The sequence below is a fragment of the Sebastes fasciatus genome, chromosome 19, assembly GCF_043250625.1.
Source record: "Sebastes fasciatus isolate fSebFas1 chromosome 19, fSebFas1.pri, whole genome shotgun sequence".
NCBI lineage: Eukaryota > Metazoa > Chordata > Actinopteri > Perciformes > Sebastidae > Sebastes > Sebastes fasciatus.
The window spans coordinates 21,417,623-21,440,891 of NC_133813.1; the positions used below are offsets into that span (position 1 = coordinate 21,417,623).

A 23,269-nucleotide genomic window follows, 5' to 3' on the forward strand; every position below is an offset into this window, starting at 1 on the left:
GACGAGGTTCAACGTAGACTTCAGTACGATGCTGTGTTCATACCCACTGACGCATGGAGTCGTCCTTCATGGTGCAATTTATTTGGCATTTTGATTAGATGTACATCTACCTCAGAAAAAACACAAGCCCCCACCCACCCTGCAGATGAAGCATTTTTTTTTTTTAAAGTTAAAGGCTATGAAATAAAAGACAATGAAATGTAGCATTTGTTGTATTATACATAAAACATTTCAAATCCAATAAAATTAGTTGTCACACCACCATAGTCTAGCACAGGAACTACAGTGTAAATGCTGCAGCTGTTCGGGTCGCGGGCAGGTTTTTTGATGCATACGGAGATGTTAAACTATATAGTCTTTTTGAACCTATTTTGTACAGACAGACTGTTGAGCTAAAATGTTTCCATGAAAAGAAAAATCTCTCAGCATGCCAAAAGATAAAAAAACATGCACTGCAGCTCTAAAAAGCAGGTTGAAAAATAAAATCAAACTTGATGAAAAAATTAAATCTAAACCAGAACACCATCTCCTATACACACACACATGCAGACGCTACTGTTTTTCACAATTTATAAGATTTTGTTCGTTGGATAATCCGCTGTGGATTGTCAATGCCAAAAGAAAATAAGAAAAATGGGGAAAATAAGCTTCAGCATAAAATAATAATGTTCTATACATATAGTACATTCAAACATGAGATGCATTCAGACGCACATTTACAGCTGGTTTTCTTGAGGCAGATCAAAATAGCGGTTTGAATGCTGGTGAATGTGGGTCGACTCTGATCTAACTTTCTTCTGTTAAATTCATCCTTGAGTGAATCAAACGATTGTCGTCATAAAAGGGGTCTAACAAGTTCCAAATATACAAGTTTACACTTTTCTTTTTATTACAATTTTTTTTTTTTTGCACTGCGATCCCACTGAGAAACAAGGACGGTAACAGATCCATCGACACCAAACAGAAAAAGACTCACAGCTACAATCTGTGATCTTCATCATCAGTAGCTGAAAACAACCTCAATAACTGAGATGCATCGCGTGGAGAACCCACACGTACAAACACATCAGGAAATGGAGGGGGCAGCATCCAAAATGTGACAATAAATTTCTTTGCCAAACAAAAAAAAACAAAAAAACCCTGATTAAATCGAGGGATGAGCGTGCAAAACATTGAGCTTTGAAATCACTAAACATGGTTCAGTTAGCAAATACACAACTATGCTGCGAAAGAGTTGATGATAAAGTAACGACAATGGGACCGTCTGCGTGATTAAACCACTTCATGATGGGAACAGTTATCTTAAATAAATTGATTTTCTCAAATTTAATGACGGGGGGACATCATCCCTAATCTTCACACGTACACTTGAAAAGCTTCATCGCTTCCGCTCGCTGATCGGGGGGGGGGAAGGGGTTCAGACTGCATCTATCCCATAATAAAACAATCAAGATTATAGCCTGCAGTCATAAATTATCATCAAAAAGAACAATAACAAACTCAGATATTTATCAGTACCACAACATTCCTCGATACACAATGCCTTGTGTCAGCATTACCTAATAAAAACCCCTATAGCAGGAAACTAACCGTACTTTCTTGCAAGGTTAAACCTCTTAATTACAAAACGTTTTTGCTGCAAATATGCGCTATAAACCTGGAAGACAGCGTCATGTATCAGACTATTAAGAAAGTGAGGGGACAGCAGATTCTTATGAGCGAGTAGAAATCGAGATCCGGGACATGCCGCGACAGACGGGGCTGATGAGAACATTATTGTAGCCTTGAGACCGACAGATCGACAACAGATACGTCCGTTTGAACAACAGTTAAGATGCAAAACAAAAACGCACAAGGAACAATAGCTGGCTTCACTGTCCGTCTGGCATTCTTAACTTTGTGCTGGAGTGTGACACACACAAGTATAACGAATTTGACCGGGCGCTGACCTGAAGGGGTATTTACATCACGGCTTCTCGACCAATCAGGCCAACTCTGAGATGTTTCAAAAGCTTTGCTCAGTCGACGCTAAAAGAAAAAGTGCAGCCTCAATGTAGTGTTTTTTTTATTTTCTCTGTACCGAAACAGTCCTCTCTGCTCCCTCAGATGCCAGTGTTTTAAAAAAAACAACACTCCCAACTGCAGAAGAGTCTTCAGAAAGACGGCGTTCCTCGCTCCTCAAACAAACGGTTGCTGCTTCTTATACGTGTGTACAAACTTGAACTCTCCTCCCTGCAGTCAGCATTTTTGATAAATGACACCACGGTCTGCTGCGTCCTCTCCCGTTGCAGAACGCACTCATGACCTTCCTCAACCAGCAGGTAATGTCCGGATGTAGCTCCCTGCACAGTCCTATACCACGGTGCTGAGGGAGGAGACGCAGTCCGCGGGCATGGAGGCGGGGGTGTGGCCATCTGTCGGGGTGTCTGGCCCCACCAGGAGGGTGCTGCTATCTATGGAGTCCTCTCTCTCCTGAGAGGACGGCGCCGAGTCTGGCGCGGGAACAGGAGCGTTGGGAATATCGGACTGGAGCCCGTCTACCATGGTGTTCATCTGGCTCGGCACCAAGGAAACCCCGCTGTGTCCTGCAGGTGACGACGAAGAGAGGGAATGAAAACGAGATCCCGTACTTGATGAGATACATGAATAACAGGATCTGCGCCTACCGAGGTCCACGTAGAGGAGGCTGTCTGGGTTGATGGAGGCTTCGTACGGAGGAGGGGGGTCGTCGGGGTGCTGGATGTCTGGGTACTTGTAGGCTGCGTACGGCGGAGGAGGCTCTTGGAAATGGAAAGCGCCTCCCTCTCCATCATCAGACAGATGCAGGGGAGTGAGGCCGGTGCCAAAGGCATCCGGGCCGTAGTCGAAGCCTGGGACTCGTCTTCCAAGGTTAAAGTGGTGCACTGAGCGCATCAAAACAGACAGACACAGAAATAACCGCACTTAATATTCATCCACAAAATCAGCCTTTTAAAAGAAGACTTCATTTACAGCACAAATTCAATTAACAAGTAAAAGGTGAGGGTTTTATGTGACTGAAGTATTATAGAAATTTGTTTTACATGATCAAATAAGCAATGACTGTTTACAAAGAGCACGGTGCAATGAGTGTCGGTCACTATAGTTCACCAAAAACAAAACTTCTTTGAGGAATGCCAATTTTCAACCGAGGCTTTGTGCATCACAGCTAGGGCTGGAACTGAATATTTGACTATTCGGTTATTCGTTCATTTGGGCAGGTAATCGATTTTCAATTTTAGTGTTTGGATATTCCTGAGTCATGTCGTGCAGCCGAGCCAAGAGCCCTCGTCGCCACTGCTTATGTCGGAGCGAAACCCTTGCGAGGCTTGGACCGAAAAGGCTGAGAGGAAGCCTCCGCAGGCTGCATCACGGACGGGCTTGAAGCCGGGCACTGCCGGGACAGGAGATGCGTAATGCGTGGAGAATATCATCCTGAAAACGCCGCCGTTTAGGGGGGGAGGGCCTGCTAATGTGACTTCGAGGTACGTCTACACTCGCACACACAGAGGGATGAGGAGAGGAGACGCTTAGCGCGGCCACAGCAGCCTCAAAACGGCGCTGTTCAAGGGGAGAGGGCCTAGAAGACGCTGAGGGCGGATAGCGTGTGTGGGAGAAGCCTCTGATCTGAATATTCGCCTTTAATTACAACCGAAGCTCCGGAGCCCAAAAAATGGTATTCAGGACAGCCCTTAATAAAAACTCATACGTTACATCTAATTTAACCGACACTAATTTAGATGACAAGGCCTTAAATTACACAACCAAATTATTATTATTTAGAGAGTGGTGTGCTTGATGCTCACAGTTTCCTCCAATCAGAGTTTCGATGCGTTCGCGTCTCCGCTGGCGGAGTCTGTGCACCATGAAGAGCAGCAGAGAGAGGATGAGGAAGGACGAGATGCAGCTGACGATCAGTCTCATCCCGCTGGCCATCGAGTCAAACAGGCTGTTTCCATCTGAGGGAAAAAAGAGGAAAACTGACAAAACAAACAGTACCACACGCTGCACGCTCATTGGTGCTCCAGAGTATGAGAAATTCACACATTTCTCTCGCCTGCATCACAGTAGATGCCAACTCTACATTTTAAAAACAGGCTAAATTGAATCCGCTATTCTTTTTTAACTGAATTTAACAAATATTATAAAAGATAATATGTTGGATATCTCTTGCACACAGTGTAAAAAATATCCTGTGACTGAAAGAGGTTGCAATAAATCAAATACTGTAGATTTGTGAGGAACTCCAACTTTCCAAGAAAGAATACTATGCATTTCTATGCAGCAGCTAACACTGCTACAGTGATGTGGTAGTACCTGGGTCCAGGCAGGTGAACTTGCAGCACTCTTTGGGATCCTTGCGGAAGTGTTGGCAGCCCTGCGGACGCTCACACAACGCAGCCACGCACATCTCAGGCTCGCCGTCATGACACGTGCAGCTCAGACACGGGTCGTCCCCCTTGGGGGTGAAGTAGTAGCCCTCGTTTACAACGTTGTCTTTTATATCGACACACGTCTGCCCTGTTGGGGAAAAAATTTAACATCAAGACATAGTCCAAAATAAACAAAACTCATAGCCGTCTCCACATTTCTGATGGACAATGAGCACATACTCCTCTTGCAAAGAAAGGGGAACTTCTTGTAGCAGTTCTCGGCGTGCCAGCTGTGCAGGCCTCGTTCATTCATGCTTTTGATCTGAAAGCGCTGCAGCTGTGCACAGAAGACGTTGTCCTGGGTGGGAGACGTCTCCTCAAAATTGGCCAGACCCTCAGGTGGCAGGAACACCTGCATCGACCCTGTTGAGGAAAAGAAAAAAAGAAAACATTTTTAATCATTACAACAATAAAGTTACAGAACAGGAGTATTTTTTTTTTTTAAAAGAGCAGACATACCTTTGTATGCGACCTCCCAGCGGCCCTCCAGGGAGTGGTTCTGATTGGTGATCACATACTGGTAGCCCACCCAGAACCTGGAAAACAAAAAGGTTAATTACTGCAATTTAGGGGCTGCAGCTAACGATTATTTTCACTTTTGATTAATCTGTCGATTGTTTTCTCAATTAATTGATTAGCTTTAGTCTATAAAATGTCAGAAAAAGGTGAAAATGTCGATCAGTGTTTCCCAAAGCCCAAGATGATGTCCTCAAATGTCTTTGTTTTGTCCACAACTCAAAAATTACTGTTATAGAGGAGTAAAGAAACCAGAAAGAAGCTGGAATCAGAGAATTTTTAATTTTTCAAACCGATTTTCAAAATAGTTGGTGATTTATTTTTTAGTTGACGACTAATCGATTAATCATTGCAGCTCTACTATAACATTTTAATTTAAAGTGTCAAATGGTCCATTTCAGGGTTTATGCATAAGTCAGTATTGAGCACCTTAAACTGCCACTATTGGCCACTAGATGGCCTGCAACCAATGACAGAGCACTATCACTCCCCCACCTCTGCTGGAACACACTGATACACTTGACTGTATGTTTATACAGAATACTTATTTCACAAAAACCAAAAAGATCAACAAGGGCAAAGTTTAATGAGTTAGAAAAGTTGACTTGCAACTTAAAAAGGGACTGTTTGTAAGAATCAGAAATGCTTATTAACAGCGACACCTGTGGCCGTTAAGTCAGCGTCAGGCTCCCGCTTGCTCGCTCTAAATAGACATGAACAAGCAACGCTCAAAACAGTGAGGCGACACACGTCAGCTAAAACCACAATATCACTCTATATTTCACGTGCCTGGCAGTAATGTTAGCTGACCAGACGGAGGTCTCTCCTTTTCCTTCCTAAACTAACTCTTCTGCAGTGTGTAGTGTGCACGCATGCACGTGAGGTGGAGCGGGCTGAGTGAAGGCAGGCAGGCAGAGGAGCATAGGAGCAGAGACTCCGGTCCTGGAGACCAAGCTATGGTCTCCCCCGCGTACTCAGACCGCGGCCAAAACTGTTTTGCAAGACGGGCTTCACTAGATATAACTTTGCGGTTTTGGTGCTTCAGTGTAGTTTGTGTTGGACTCTTGTCTGAACAGTGTAGCCACACATACGCAAGCATGCATGGGACACCGACCCGGGTGATTTATACGTGTAAGAAGTTACAAACAGTCCCTTTAAAGGTTTTGATCTCTAGAGACTGAGTTGAGTTGCTGCCCAGGATGTAACTTGTTTTTTTTGTAAAGAAACAGGTCCATTTTATTATTATATTTTTATGCCATTACCATTATTAATTATTATTTTATTGTATTTTTTTTTCTGTACCCAGGTCTCACTTTTAAATGTGATCTCGATCTCAATGTGACTTCCTGATTAAATAAAGTATATATATAAGTTTGTAGCGCTCCCTTTTCTGTAAATGAATGAAAGCATGCATGTTCAGCCAGTTATTTTCTACGTAAATAAAGGCCACATCAAAAGGCAAAGAAAGAGGAGCGTGCAGAAGCTGGACCGAGCCGTTTGTCTGTAGGTATTTGTTTTTGTACAGAAACTATATAGGAACTTACGTTAAGCTATTAACTGGTAAATGACTGTAGAAACTCACACAATTCTGATCAAACAGCAATAATATCCGTTAAGTGAAGCTCTCTATAACAACCTACAATCAAAGGCTTAGACTGACGCTACATTTTTCAAAGAAAACACAGTGAAGTAAAAACTCACTTGCACTGGTCTCTGCGCTCACAGACTTTGTCGTCGAAATCAACCTCGATCTTCAGGATGAACTGGAGCTCCTCGTTGGTGACGAAAGTAGCCAATGAGCCGTTGACTTTCTGACAAGTATCAACCGCCTGCCAGTAGTTCTCGTTCCTCAGGTACACTTTGTAACAGCTGGCCGTCTTCTCGTAGTGGTGCCACCCACTGGGGCATTTCTCTGTGGACGGAAAAGAAACTTCAGCAATGTGGTTGATGAAAGCTGCGTACACATAATGCAGATTCAACAACTATATAAATCAACAACAATTAACCGGGGGAGTGAAGGAAGATGCTTACTGTTGAAGCGCACAGGCTGAGCCACCCCCATGACGTCTTCTACCTGCTCATATCCGTTGCCAAAACGAAACCTCTCCTCCTTTATAGCTGCAAAAAGAATGACTCAAGGTCAACAAGTGTGGACAGGTTTTTTTCCTTGTGTTATAAAAGAGGAACTCTGGATCATTTCTTTTCAGTGGACATATTGGTTTATGTTGTGCAACCTGTTAAAAGCCTGTGATTTAACGAAGCAGGCATTTCATTTATCTGACATCCTGATAGATAAACCGATAAACTGTCAGTGCTGATCGCTTCTGCACCAGCTCTCTCTGGTAAATCCATATATTTATAAATGTCTACAGACTGTATTAGAGTAATGCTGGTATTCCTCTAGTAGGTACACTTCTCGTGGTCTTGCTTATTATTTACTTTACGTGCTTCAGATCAACATGTCTTCTTTATTTTCTTCCAGGTTCATTACTTGTGACAATTTAGAATTTTTTTTTGTCTTAACAACCATCTACAACTCACAAGATATCAAGGAAGTTGAAACAGATTTGAAGAACATAAAAGCAGAACCAACGCCTTCCTTTATTAGCCTTAAAGCAGTACAGATTGTATCCTCTTGTGTGTATCATTAGGAGTAAAATCCCAGCATAGTACATACAGCACAATCCAGGCATTTTCTCTAAGGAGACTGAGATTTGATTGACGTCAGGATGGATCTCCAGACATTGTAACTAGCCCTCTGTTTTAAGCAATAAAATGCGTTAAGGAAGGAGTCTTATTAGAAATGAAAATACTAGCCACTTCTCTAGTTTGTCTTAGATCACAGTACTGAATACTCAGAAATCAACAGGAAGAACAGCTGCACATAAAAAAGGGAAACGTAGACCGACATTGCAACATTTTTTCAGTGAAATAAAAATAGTGTGCTGAAAACTAACTGACTGGTTATCATTTACAGGGGATTTTTCCAGTTAACAATGTAGGCCGATTAACTAAAATAAACTCAAGTGTTTCCTTGATTCAGTGAAATGATAACCGTTGACAGGACAGACAAAAAGCAGGAATTACAGGTTGTAACTAGAAGTACTGCATCGCAGTTGTATGCCTCCGCCAGCCAGTCAAGTTGCACTTTACATCCAAGTCTGTACAAAATATCGTCACTTCATCTTTTTATCCTATCAGACATTTGTGTGAAATTGTCATTATTATCATATGAATTCTTGAGTTATGGCCAGAAATGTGATCTGTGAGGTCACAGCGACCTTTGACCACCAAAATCTAATCAGTTCATCCTTGAGGCCAAGTGGATGTTAGTGCCAGATGTAATACCACTCCCTCCAGGCGTTCCTGAGATTTCGCTTTCACAAGAATGGGACGGATGGTAAGGTCACGTTGACCTTTAACCACCAAAATTGAATCGGTTCACCCGAGTCCAGGTGGACATATGTGCCAAATTTGAAGACATTTTCCTCCAAGCGTTCCTGAGATATCGTGTTCACAAGAATATTACGGATGGACAGACAAACCGTAATGCCTTCAGACACGACCATTGCCGGCACAGAGGCAATAAAAAACAAAAATACTGTAGCAGGAGTTGCTTTGAATTATTGAGAAGAAAGAACAACTCCCAAACTAAGACATAAACTGAAGTGAAAACATAACTGTTGAAATTTTGATAATCTATAAAAACAAAAGCTTATAATTTCTTTAACATTATTGTAGTTCTTTCTATTTTCCTTTTCTTTCTCCATCTTTAGACATTACTATTAATGCAACTGGTCTTTTGTTTGCAGCCTGGCTTGCTTTTGTACAGTCTGCAATGTGATTGTTGCCAACTGGATATTCACACAATGCCATTTCCTATTTAACCTGCCTTGAAGTTATAAGGTTGAACAGCTTCTCCCTGGTATTTGTCTAGCTGGAATTAGTGTGAGGGATTGCTCCACCTCGCCGTGTTATTCAACAAAAGAGCTAATCCCAAACAAGAACATTGATTTCCATGCGCGCTGTTGATTTAGCAGACAATAAGCCCTCGCGGAGGCATGTGTGAGCATTGTTTGGGTTTTTCTTGCCTTCCTCTATGAAGCTGCAGCTACTCAGAGTCAGCGCACAGGGAAGGATGTTCAGCTTGCAAGCGTTTTCAATTGATAAAAATCAGTAGATTTGCTCCTGAACATACAGAACATACTGTACTGTATGTGTATTTGTGTTAAGGACCTTAAGTACAAACAATTTTTTCTTTTATTGCCTGCTCAATAAGTATACAGTGTTGTTGTCAGGCCTACAGCGTTAACTCTAGAGCATGCATGTAACACTGCTGTATGGAGGTCACATGCTGGACTCAATCCTCAATAATTCCTATTATACGGTCAGAGATCTGGGGATAAGGTCTCTCCGGATTTAAGAGGGAGAAACAATAGGATTTCGGTCAAAAGGCTTAGTTAGCACTGCAACATCGATGCAGCGTTGAAGAGATCAACGAGCAGTAAACAAAAACAGAGACACATGTGCAGCCACTCAGAGTTCAACTCTGCCTTCCCCTGCCATCAATCCTGAGCTGCTAGTTCTGAGTTTTGATTCCCTGTGGTGGATTAGGAGGACTTTTTGTACCTGCAGACTTAAAACCACATCTGAGCCCGTTTGCTACAGGCTACTTCTGTTCAAATGTGGTCCACATGCATCACTGAACATCTCCGGATGTCGCTTAATTAGATCCCAGTGCGTCTTTAAAGCCTCCTGGGTGCATTCACACCTGTATTTAGAGCCGTCCAGCTGTGATCGGATCGTCCATGTGTGAAAAGGTCCCGGGTGTTGCTATTCTTTCCCGAAATCAATCATGTTATGGGTGTTAGGTAACCGAGTGGGTGTAAAAGGGCTTAAGTGAGCTATACTCACGGGGACAGTCCATCTCGTCACTCTTGTCCTCACATGCTGTCCAGCCGTCACACTGCCAGGACATTGGGATACACTGCATCTTCCCACTGCGGCAGGCGAACTGCCCAGGGCTGCAGCGTTGCTCTGAAATACAACAAGAGAGTTTGTGTGTGGTCAAACCTGCATGTGACCGAGCCTTTTCCAAACAAGAGAAAAACATTTCAAGTCAGAGTCCTGAATGAGGCCAAGTGAGCTTCTAATGGCAGATGATAAAATAAGAGATCTTAGATGGTGATGGGGGGGGGAATTTGGGGGCATGAATACATAAACAGATTTTCAATGTTCTTCCTGATAGCGACTCGGTGAAAACTGAGAAAATCACAGTCAAATAGGACCGGCACTATCACTGCACCAGTGGGATGAACTTAATCAGCAGTTTACACACACTTCCTGTCAGCATGTTAGCCCACTCACCGATTCAATATACTGAGACTGCAAAGGAGGACATAAAAGATAATTGGTAGAAAGAAGAAAAAGAGATCCTGGCAAAGAAAATTCACAGCCGCTGGTAACTGAATATGTTCATATTAGTCCAGAGAAACCAAAATCAGACGACTGAAAATAAAACAATAGGACTTTTGTAAGCATGTCTTCAAGTAACAGTTCAGTTATTGAGGGCAACTGGAAAAAGGAAGCCTTAGTCTACGTTCACATTACAGGGCTTAATGCTCAATTCAGATTTTTTGCCCAGATCCGATCTTATCTTTCCGTCTTGACAGTTCACGTTGATGTTTGAAATGACCCATATCTGACGCCAGTGTGAACAGATCTCTGCCCTGAAACACCTCACATGCAACCAATAATGTCACACACATCCGACGGCCCATTGTTCCGAAAATACACACGGGAGTTGTTGGAGTCAAGTGACTGCCAGACTCTGTTAACATATTGCTCAATTTAACAGATCTGGGTTTCCTGTCACACAGATACACTCCTAAATCGTAACGTATGACTTTGTGTGACTACTAAAGAAAGACTTTTCATTTCGGCTGATATTTAACTTTAACAGCTCTTCTGTGAACTAAGTTAAGTAAACTAAAATACGATGTTACTGTTTGAAATCCCGAAAGACCGCCAGTCAGCACGACCACACAATCTCTATAACATGTTTTCATTAAATCAGAGTTCTGCTTTGTGAAACATGACGAATTTATAAGATGAACTGAGTGAAAAGTCTGTTTGATAAGTTAATTTACATTTTAAATGACTGACGAGGAAACAAATAAAGTCTTTAACTATTTCCTACTGTCGGAAGAAAACCTCCATTGACGTATTGATAAATTGAATGTAGCCGAGCTTACCGTTAAACATCTACTTCTTCTAAAACATAATTTAGGGATTTCTTGCGACTCATAAACCGGTGAACATGATTTAACATAATTCGGTATTAATTTGAGCTCCATGTAAAATGAATAATAAATGTAATGTTTCCCAGATAATGCTCGTCTGCCTTAACAACGCAGTTTACACATTTTTATAACTGCCGATTTATTAAATCTGAGTTCCACTGAGGAAAACATGACGCCGAATTTAGCAGAAGAACTCAGTAATATAAAAAAAAGTATTTTTTACCAAGTAAACATTATCAGTGTCTCCAAACTACTCTGAAAAAATCTGATCTTTGTCACGAGAGAAAAAAAACGAAAAGAAAAAAAACGAATTTGGGCCACATTTGCTTGTAATGTGAACATAGCCTTAGTCCTGCAGCAGAAATGTCCTTTTGTCTGTCAATACTCTTCAGCAACACAGTCTGTGCTAAGTGGGTCTCCACGCCATGTGAGGTTTAAGAGAGGACTCTGCCTTCCTCGTGTGATGAAAGAACTGCTCTGTCTTTATGCAGACTCAAACAGGTCCCAACAATGTTATTAATCACGAGTGAGAAAGTTCAGCCGACTGTCATGCTCTTGTTTTTAAGAAGTTAAAACATAAACTATAATAGCTACTTATTCTTCTGTTGTAAAAAAAAAAAAAAGAGAAGAGAATAAAACAATCACAGGTGTTTTCAGGCTTGTTTGAAGGGGTTTCTCATTACCATTTGAAAATATTTAAGGGTCAATAATGGTTCAAACTGAAGGAGCTGCTAATATATTGTAATAAAGAGATCAGACAGCCACTACACTAAAAGATATACTGCGTGCTTACCTGACAATAATCTTGCCAGAGCTAGCCGCGGACCTGAAACAAATAGAGACAATAGAGTGACTATTCTGTTGTCTTTTAGGAGACAATATTCATCCTGTTTGTGCTGCTCATTATATTGTATATAAGGATATCTATTACTTATACTGTCAACAGTTCTCTGGCATGTGTCAGTGCTCGGTGACTTCCCCAGTTGCCTGCCCAGTAGAGGGTACATTACACCATCTGTTCTTGGATACAGGTGGTGATGTTTACCTACAGCGGAGCAGGACCACCCACTCACCTGACAAATATGGCAACACTATTTTTACTTTGAAAAGAAGATCGGAGCTTTTTCCAGTGACTATTGTTTCATCTGTGTACCAACCAGCCCAGGTGACATTACCCCCCACAGACCAGACTCTCAGCTATGATGATCCCACAGAGCAACAATATACACTGGGCTTTAACACAGGGATTAAAACTGGCCTTTACCAGAGCTCTGCTTGCTGCACAAATCAATGATTAGCCAGAAATAAAAGAAAACTAATGTGCTTGGAAATGCACTGCAAAATTCAGATGTCCTACATAGGATTGATTTACTTTTACAAACCAGATGTAACTAAAAGTTGCCCCACTATTTCCAATCACAGTGCAGCCTCACTCAATAGCCTTATTTTCAGAAACTAGCCATTGAACTGCAGCTTCTCCCTCAGGTTTAAATACAACCCAACAGGACGATTGTTCAGACCTTCAAAAAACATGATAAATCATATTTTCAAAAACAGGAATCTCACATTTCACACAGATGTAACCTTGTTATGTTCTGCTGTCACAAAGGTCACAAACCTTGCCTTATCAGGTCAAATTGACTTCATTTTGCACAACATCCTGCTTACTGTATGACTCAGATGTAGCCAAGTGGAACAAGGTTAATAAAATATGATTGATGGAAGTATTGTTTGTAACCCTGTTTTCACTTGCATAATACATAGATCAATTATGCTGTGAGCTTCCTGTTTTTCAAAGGGTTCATAATATTGTGGTAGTTGAAGGACGGAGTGGTTAGTTTAAGAGAGCTAACGCTCCATGAGGCCGTGCTATCGTCAACTATACATGATGAGAGAAAAACTTAAAGGGTGGGTCCATTCTTTTTTTTAAGGTTTTTAAATCATTCTGTAGCTTCCCAGTGGTTTTCCTTATGTATTAAAATCCTAACATTCAAGTTTTAGTGTGTATGTTTTAGCGTCAAAATACTATTTTCCTCAGCCCTTCTAAAAACTTTTCCCACCTGACGTAGGTTTCTGCATGATGACGCTGCTACATGTACAGTATATACAATACAGTCAGTGTATTAACGTTACACACATAAGTTAGCCACGTTAGTTTGGATCCGAACGTCACACAATAACACAAACAAACTAGCTAGACCAGCAACTCCCGTGATCTGCGAGGTAAAATTATTGCTTTTGTGAATGGAGTCTGGTCTGATGGCCCCGTCGGAAAGGGCTGTCTGATGGCAAGGTAAAGCTGTGAAAAAATATTCTAAATATAGCGTACACTTAAACTAATATTGATTTTTTTTGGGGTTAAAATACATTTTTCTGCTGCTCCTGTCCATAGCCACTTCACCTTGCCTTCAGACAGCCCTTTTCGACGGGTAACTGAAGCAGATATATCGCTCTCTTCAAAGCCACCAGACGCCATTCACATAAGCAGTAATTTTACCTCGTAGAACATGGGAGTATACATACAAACCCACTTCAAAAAATCCCAAATAACCCTTTCAGTTATTTCCAAACTTAACATAGGTAACTTTGACTTAGCTATTGCTAGCATTGACATTATTCATAACCTTATTCATTAGCTTCCATTAGCTTACTTTGGTAACCTTCGTCCCTGCTTTTGGCGACGGTTGAGTGGGCGTTTCCATTTGAAAAAAAACCTATCCTTTAAGGCCGACCTTGATGCAGAATTGCAGATCGCCTTCACTCTGCCTAAATGTTGTCCAACACAACAGACGTCACCTTGTCTTAGTTAATGCTAAGTGGATTGAGACGCATTACAGACCCGTCTGAGTCTCCAGGGACTGAACGCATTATCATCGAGCCCATCGAGACTGAATATGTGTCAAATTGATGGATAACATTAGAGACCGTGTATCCCAGACGTGATGTTAATAATTAATGTATATATACAGAATAATAGACTGGGTAAAAAAAAAAAAAATTCTTATGGCTTTCAAAGCTGATAGTCAATCTTATTTCAAGTGCCTTGCGAGATAATATAATCCATCATATTTAATTCACACTGTATACACACTATTTTATGTTGAACAGCTTCACCAGAGGGAACATTTTCCTTGCCTGTAACATGGCTGCAGGGTGATGTAACAAATCCTCTGACAGCCAAGGACCTTTAAGTCTACATATTTTTTTTCAGTTTTGTAATAAGACTTGTGGCTGTGCTATGTTAGCATACTGGGAGGCTAGCGAGCAAACAAAACCCAAATCCAGCTGGGGACTGTTTATCTAAAATGTAGCTGACTCTTTTTAAACTGGATCTGCATGTGCTCACGACTTGAAAATAAACGCCTGGTTTCTGTCGCCTGTGGTTTGAATAAAGACTTGCTGCCTGCACGGATCAGTATTCATTCTCTCTCTGCTTTTTTCTGATAACTGCTGCTGGGACATTCACAAGCGTTGAATTCATTCAGATACCGGTAACCTATCCTGCTTATCAGATATTACATGTTGAAGGCACAGCTTGGGCATCTCCGGGTTAAAAAAAAAAGCCTCTATCTATAACAGCTTCAAGTTGAAGTGCATTTCCCTCAATAGTATCTGAACTTCCTGGTGATTGGGATGGAGTATCCGACTCTGCTGTGGCTAACAGCTGCCTGAAAGCCCATTTTACCCTCCTTCTTTGGTAGGGACATTTCATCAGAGACAGATTTTACTGCACACTTTGGACAAGAAGGGTTAATGTTGTGTTTTGAAGATAATGGCTCATAAACATGCCGATGTAAGGTAGTCCACATGCTTGACATGCATGATGTACATATACTGTATCTCACTGCTGTATACAGTAATGCATCTGGTTAATGCATGACAAAATGAAGCAGTTCTGAAGGTGGGAAAGCATCTCTTATTGAGGCCATTTCTCTCACAAGCGTTGGATATTGTGATGTCAAGTCTACAAATGAGTGAACACTGGCTTGCCCTGAGACAAGTGAGCCTCTGCATCTCTTACATAACCAACAAGAAAACACAATAAAGACTATGAGACTGCCCCAACTCAGTCCCACCGAAGTATAACGGCACAGTGGACTGGCCTTGTGTGCACACTGCATCATCTCCAGCTGCCGATGATTCACATCAACACTGAGGCTCACTGTTAGAAGCAGTGAGTGGGTATGGGCATTCATTTCTTTCTTTCTTCATACCACCTCAAAACCAATATTTTTCACACTGTCAGGATGAACTCACTCCGGGTCAAATTCCTTCAAAAACATAGCTGTTTGGTTTGCAAATCATTAGATGGGTAGGCTACATAACAAAAAGCAGTAGGAAATGAATGTGTGTTGCACTGAAAGGCTTGACACTTTCACTTCTTTTAAGTATTAATAACACAACGTCAACACTTAAAATACTTAAAAAGAGTTGCTCTTAAATACAGAGCTGTAGCACTGCGGTTCACCATATTAGGAGAAAGTGTTAATACTGGTCATTTCTAGCGTTCCAGGGATAAAAAGGATGATCTTTACTGACCTAGAGCAGTGGTTCTCAACCTATTTTCCTTGAAGCCTCCCTACTTGTACCTAAGAAAAGCTGAGCCTCCCCGACATATTATCTGACATAACCCCCCTTAAAAAAATTACAAATCCTCAAACAAAATCCTCAATTTGAATAAAGTGATTTAGTGTATTAAATGAGTTAGCCTTTTTTTTTAATTAATCAACTTTCTTTAATGAACATAACTCGTTAATATGTGCCTCCCTTTGTGTGCGGCAAGCGAGAGAGAGCAAACATGTTTCTGACTGCAGTGAAAATGTTGTTTTTGAAAGGCTAAATGTCAATAAATATGGAATGAAGCAGTAAGTTTAATTATATAAAAACATGTTGTGAATTTTGGAAATGATTAAATCTATATTTCTTCAATAAATGTTGACTTCTGGACGTAACAACGCTTCGTTATTGGAATGTTTGGATCACACGAGTTGGAATAAGTGTTATTATGATTTTTATACGTGTGCAAATTTAATTTTGACAACCTCAGGAGCAGACAAATCCTGGCGCACCCCCTGTGATCTTTGGTTGGGAACCACTGACCCGGAGTATAATAGCCATAATCTATCTGCAGGCAGCTGGTGGGATATCATGAACAAGACTTTTGGCTTTCACACATATTGTCAGCCACACTGACTGTAATCTCTGTTGCCTGTGACACCGTCAGTTTCCTCCCCTGACATTTTCATTTCCTCCACATTTCCTTTCACCAGCTCAACAATACAGAACGGCAACATGAGCAAGATGTTGCAAAACGTTTCAGTTGTGAAGGTGATAAAGTCTCGAGCCAGAAATATGTGGAAGGTCAGGGCTGCCTCACAGACTGTAGCAGGAAATAATTCATCTGTGTTATTGTAACTTCTAATTGCTCATAGATGTCAATAAAGCTGATAAAACAATACTCCTAAAATAATAGAATAATAATTGTATTTATTTATATATTATTATTAAAAACTATTTATTTAACAATTTCCTTATTGGTGGATCACCTTTCCCTCATTTCAAGCCATTTCAAGCCAATTATAGTAATGTTATGTTGTAAGTATGTATTAATGGTTTTTCATTGAGCCAATGAACATTATCCTCATTCTACATCATAAAGTAAATTATCTGCACCCAACTGCTTACTAGGCTGTCCTAGAAAAATAAATGCTTCCAGTTGGAAGAAGATACAGAAATCAAAAAGACCATGAGACTTTAGAGAGACAAACATAATTGATGTCCAAGGTTGAAAACTAAATATGATATGCCCTCTGTAACAAAGATGATTAAAAAAATAACATTAATTTTCTAATCTAGCTTTGATATTTGGCCAAAAATAATCACTTCCCTTCCCATCACATCAACAACACGAGTTTTCCCACATGTCATTTTTCAAACTTTTGCTTCAATAGTCTTCCATAAAAGTGCATCACTGTCTATAACTCAAGTCTTCTCCATTTGGCTCACTGCAAGCTAACTGTCAGCTGCAACTCGTCTCGTCAGTGAGGTGTCAGGTGAACCAAACATCTGACCGACTGTTGACGGATGATGTTTGTCAAAAGATAAACTACAGCCAACTTTTTTGGTGCAGAACAAATAGTGATAAACCAGTTGTCAGTGTCACACAGACGGCTCGCAGGGCACCACTGATGATAAACAAACTTCAGTGGACTGGTTGCTCAAGTTGATTCAGTCAAACCAGACTCTGCTAACTCTGCCTAGTTCTTCTCAATTTTTAGAGCCCGCATTTAAGTACTTCAGTCTAACCCATATCTACTGAGCAGTCTCACATTCAAACCAAACCTACAAGCTGCCTGCAGCTTCAAAGAGCACATGTATATTTTGCGATCGTTACGAAGCAAAACTCTCACAGTAAAGCCTCTCATTTTTTTTTTTTCTGTCATTGCATTGGGCAGAAGGTTAGGAAACATACAGGACAAATGGCCACATTAATCAGGTGAATAATGTATTTATGATCAAGTGACATGCATGTGTCTGTAGAGTTGTTTTTGCAACATGTTGTTTACCATCTAGACACGACCGGAGTAAACTGAAGCAACCACAGGACATGCACATGTGCTAACCACCGAGCCACCGCTTATACAGTATTATCATATCTATTTCCTATTTCACATTTGTCACATACTTGCGCAACCTACGAAGACATGCATGTGAAACTTAGTTGTACAGTAAAAGTGATTCTAATCATATATTGATTTAAAAGCACCTCTAACATGTTTCATTCTCCCTTGGACTCTCCTTTCACATTAAAAAATGTTGACATTTTAATGTTGCCTGGCTCACTGGCATATATCCAGAGCTGGTTGTACAAAAGTGAAGGCTGACCAAAGAGCCATTTAATGGCCATTTCATTTTATGATGCATGTAACTTTGCTCTTAATCAGCAGCAGCAGTAGATGCTGTCAGATTCTGAAAGGCACTGTAAGATGACTCAAGCCTACCTGTGTGGCAGGAAAATTATTTCCTGCTCACACCTGCTCAAACATTTTGTGACACAGCCTGTGCAAAATACAATAAAACGGTAAGTCCCCCCTGCAGAAGGCTTGGCATGAAGGTCACACTATCCCCCAAACAACTAGAAGTGGTTTCTGACTCAAGCAATACTCTTTTCAAAAGCATTAAGCACAAGGCTAAAATATGCACGACAGATAACCTTCACTTTTCACAAGTTATTTTAAACAAAAAGGTGTTGTGTTCACTCAGAGTAAGTACTGAATTCACCTTTGAAAAGATGAATAATTACAATTCATTACACTCTATAACTGAGTGCAAATGAACCGCAAAGAGCCTCCTAATATTGACTTAATATGTTCCCAAGAACCAAACACAAACTAACAAGAAGTATGCAGTGTTGCGTAAACTGTGGCACTCCTTTTTATTAAGCCAAACAATAACGTGTTTATTCACGACTTGAACTGATAACAGCAGATAACAGTAGAGGATTCAGGTCCCCCAGAGCAGGCTGAACCATGCATGAATATGCATTCATTCATGTCCATTAAGATTTTCAACACTAACAAGTAATGTGGGATGCTGGCCATGGGGGTTGTGCAATATGTTGCCATTGTTAGAACAGAAGGTGTGTAGCCTACGTGCATGTGGGGGTGTAAGAAAATAAAGATACGCATGAGTATCACGATAGTATGTGTTGTGATACTGTATCAATTCTCAAAAACACTGTATTGATCTTTAACTAACCTCTTAAAAATCCGACGGCCCTGCAGATGCTATTCTGTCTTTCAGAGGTTGTAGCGGGCTCAATTTTAAAGCTAGTGTGAAGATACTGGCAATATATTAAACTAGAAAACCTGAGGAATCTATTAGTACAGACTATGTCATACTAGCTTATCGTGAAGGAGGCTAAATAACGCTCAAAAGTTGCAAGCAGTTTTGGCGAGGAAAAACTGGCATGTCTATTTTCACAGGGGTCCCTTGACCTCTGACCTCAAGATTTGTTAATGAAATTGGGTTCTTTATGTACCCACGAGTCTCCCCTTTACAGACACACCCACTTTATGATAATCACATGCAGTTTTTTGCATGCAGTACAAATGTGGTATTATTATTTTTGCCTATTCTAAAATTGTTTATTGCTGGTGTGTTCTTTATATGATGACAGTTTTCCTAAAACTTGATTTAAAAGAAACCGCTATATATATCGCCTTGCTTACAATATCACAATATATTGCAATATATTAAATCGTTACCCCTGTATGTGTATCGTATCCTTGCCAATACACAGCCCTATGTGTATGTGCAAACTGTTACATGGAAGCTTTGTGTTGTGTTTCCCTATACAGGGACATTAAAAGCATATCTTATCTTCTCCAATCCACACGATTGTCACGATCACAAGATCAGGCCTACAGGAAACCACGAGATGCTTTTATGTTGTTGCTGTTTAGATGAATACCAGGAAAGGGCTATGCAAGAAGTGTTTACATTCAAAGCACGAGTACAGGCTTTTTTTCAATTGAGACGTGAAATCATTTCCCTGTTTGGATCATAAAAAACTGGCATGCCAGTGACAGACATGGCTACCTGAAGAGGACTTTAGTGTGTCAAATTCTGTATTGAAAGGGGCTCGATTCTTTTTAAACAAAACATGCACATTGTGTATTTTTAGGTGGGTTTGCATGTTTTAATAAGTCATAGATCTGCAGTATGTGCTGCACACCAACCACAACAGCATCCTCTTTAGTAAAGTGTCATGATTAACTATTTTTTTAATCACTAGGATATGTTTGAATGTGTAGCTAAAGGATGAGTCAATGAGAGGCAGCTTTTTGTGATGCAGAAGCATGAATCTCTAACATGCATTTCAAATCACAAGCAGTCAGTGGAGGGTAAACACACCTAGATACATTGTCTAACCTTACATGCCTGTTGCCTTTTATAATAGGAGTGAAATTAAATCTTTATAACACAATTTCCCAATACATCTCTTATCAATAAGTGTCCCAAATAGCTTATGAAAGAGACCACAAATAGCGTGTATATTAAATATAATGTGAACTGTATACATCTTTTAAGTGTGTGTCGTTTAATGATGGCTGAAGATGTTATAGTTTGTCTACTTTTGTTACTGCTACAGTGGAGACAGCAAGGCGATCCTCCACGCAGTAGCACAGCAGCGGGTTAAAAACCACCAGAGTCCCCGGCTTATCCAGCAGGCCTTATCCGCCTGAGCGGCTCTAATCTCGGCTTCCTTCTCCCACTAAGAGCCGAGCCCCACGGGGGAATGTATGTGCGCTACTAAAGAAACGAAACAACAACTTGGAGATGTATTTACCTGTCCGTGGTGGGTCCGTTAACGTGAGGACAAAGAGAAGAGAGAAGAGGACGAAACTGCTGCTGTCAGACTTTGGCAACATTTATCCTCCATTCATAGTAACTCCTCTATCCAAGAAACGTTTAAAACAAATACACCGAGGATCCTCTCCGTCTCCGCCGTCTCCGTCAGCTCTCCGGAGTTATACCCGCTCAACACTGTTTAAACCCATCTTTAATGCACTGGAAGCGGCAGCTAGTGAAGGAAAACAACCGTCTGTGAAGCATAGTCGACACAGATTGTGGTTTAATCTCGCTGAGAGCAGCTAACGTGAAGCTAACTGGCTCCTCCGGTACCGTTACCGTCCTCTCTCTCCGGTTGCTGCTCGCTCGGTGTTAGTGGAGCTTATCCAAGATGGCCGTCGCCTCCCATCACAACAATCCCAAACATTCAACCCTCACAGAGGAGCTGCTCTCAGCTGGAGAGGCTGCTATCAGCTGGAGGAGCTGCCCACTGCCGGGGCGGAGTTTAACACGTTATACCCGCGGTGACACACCAGAGCCAGGGTGTGTTGGTGGGAACCCGCTGAGATTATTATGATATGAATAATATCTACTGGCGCAGTTTATCAAGCAGCACGATGGGAGCTGCTGGCACACGAGGCGGTGTTACATGAACAAGATATATTACAAACTCTACTAAATTATATTATACAATTAGAAAAAAGACCAAGTAACCCCACTTAGTAGTGCCAATTCATTAAAAACAGCGTCGTACAATATATTAACCTTTATTATTTATCTTATTTAATTTATTTTTATTTATTAATTTATTATTATTATTTAAAAATGTATATTATTCCATGATTTATCCCTATCTGATTTATGGTAATATTGTTTGGGCAAATACATAACCCTCCAATCTTCATAAACGTTATTTGTTGCAAAAACGATTTGCAATTTTGTCAAACTCTAAGGAGGCTTTTGCTCCACTGTTCAGGAAACTGAACTTTCTTTCAGTTTATGACATAAATATTCATCAGATATGCGTGTTTATATATAAATATATGTTCTTGCCTTCTTCTTTACCATCATCGCTTAGCAACTTCTTTAAATCTAATTCTCAAATTCATTCCCATAATACTAGACATGTTAATCATCTTCACCAGAACATGGCCAGTACTCCCTCAGATATCGTGGTGTACAAATATGGAACACCAAAATACATGTAATCAAGAGCTTGTTATCCTTAGAACATTTTAAAAGGAAATTATCATCGCATTTGATTAATGATGTCTAATTATCTTTTGATATGTTTAGATATATTTTCTTTTCTTCTGTACTGTTTTTTGTATGTATTTCATTGTTTTTATTGGATTGTTTTCCACTGTTTGGTTAGGTTTTTATGCAAATGTTGTGTACTTCTTGTTGTTGTTTAACTTTTGTTGTATTCTTATTTGTTAGTAATTATGTTAGTTTAGATCTTTCTTCCTTTTTTGTTATTGTTTTTTTTAAATTTAAATTGTTATTCTCCTGGGGTTGGGGGGGAGGTCCTTTGTAGCCTGTGGCTTCTTGACCTCTCCTGACACATTTCTTGTTTTTTTTTCATTGACTGGATTTTGTGCAGTTTTATATATGTGCAAATAAATAAATAAATAAATAAAACATTTTAAGTTTTTTTTGGAGTATTTTCTCAACATGGTCAAACATTTTGTGCTTGTGTTTCAGTTGGTTACACATATATCAGAGGACTTTGATGAAGTGTGATTGTCCCAGCCAACATGGTTATGTGGGCCACACATGGATTATGCTGGGGGTACCTGGGTACCAAGTGGGTATGGGCCCAAAATGGGCATCTTATCTGGGGCCCACTTGGATCAACTAAGTTGGTCCCATGTTGGCTACCCAAGTGGGTTCTAGTTGGGTCACTAATGGGAAATTAGTGCATGGGCTCGGAATGGGCAAAACAAATGGGGCCCACTTGGGTCAACTAAGTTGGTCCCACATGGGCTCCCCATGTGGGCTACCTGTGTGGGTCCTAGTTGGGTCACTAATGGGAAATTAGTGCATGGGGCCAACATGGAAACTGGGGACAAACCCACTTACAACCCATATTTCAGCCCATGGAGTCCCCATTTAGTACCCACATAGAACTTAAAGCTGGGACCAAGATGGGTCTTGGGTATGTTGCCCAGTTGGGGCCCACATAACACCCATTGTAATCCTGCATGGAATCCATGTGGGCAACTGACATTGGGTCACTATGGAACCAGCGGACAATCCCATATAGGGCCCATTTTTCAGCCCATTTACTACCCACATGGGCCCCACATACAGATGTTGGCTGGGGTACTTATTAAAAAATATATAATTAGATGTAACAACATAGTTAACCTCAAGGTTACACAAATGTACGTGAATATATATCATATAAAACACTCCAGTTAAGCAGAGATTTATTCAAACCAACTCAAATTATTTCACTCAACGCAGTCATTAAATACGATTTGCCTTTTTCATTTAGGATTCTCGAGAAACCGTTATACTAAAATTGCATGAATATGCATTTCTACCGAGAATCGTATTATATAATTTGCTTTATTTAATGGTCTTCTCTCTCTTCCTGGGACAGTCTGACCTATTTGACCTTGTGTGATAGCCCATGGGTCA

The 23,269-nt window shown here is 40.7% G+C and overlaps 1 protein-coding gene across 2 annotated transcripts; it reads right to left on the reverse strand.

Annotated features, from left to right (window-relative positions):
- Positions 1 to 65: 65 nt before the first annotated feature.
- Positions 66 to 21,115, reverse strand: dgcr2 (DiGeorge syndrome critical region gene 2). Of its 2 annotated transcripts, XM_074618055.1 has the most exons (11): positions 20,622 to 21,115; positions 12,063 to 12,095; positions 9,882 to 10,004; positions 6,999 to 7,085; positions 6,669 to 6,879; positions 4,911 to 4,987; positions 4,632 to 4,814; positions 4,336 to 4,539; positions 3,825 to 3,977; positions 2,667 to 2,903; positions 66 to 2,585 (listed from the first exon to the last, which is right to left on the reverse strand). In XM_074618055.1, exons 1-11 carry the CDS (start codon positions 20,701 to 20,703, stop codon positions 2,353 to 2,355), a joined length of 1,623 nt encoding a protein of 540 aa, XP_074474156.1. In that variant the 5' UTR covers positions 20,704 to 21,115; the 3' UTR covers positions 66 to 2,352. The 2 variants fall into 2 exon arrangements, with proteins under 2 accessions (XP_074474156.1, XP_074474157.1); XM_074618056.1 differs by lacking the exon at positions 12,063 to 12,095 and having other exon boundaries at positions 20,622 to 21,114.
- Positions 21,116 to 23,269: the final 2,154 nt, after the last annotated feature.

Excerpts from the sequence above, each read along its gene's own strand:
- dgcr2 (XM_074618055.1), bottom strand. The coding sequence starts at position 20,703 with ATGTTGCCAAAGTCTGACAGCAGCAGTTTCGTCCTCTTCTCTCTTCTC. Across the intron at positions 4,815-4,910 it reads CTGGGAGGTCGCATACAAAG|GGTCGATGCAGGTGTTCCTG; the intron begins GTATGTCTGCTC and ends TTTCCTCAACAG. Across the intron at positions 2,904-3,824 it reads AACTCTGATTGGAGGAAACT|TGCACCACTTTAACCTTGGA; the intron begins GTGAGCATCAAG and ends TGATGCGCTCAG.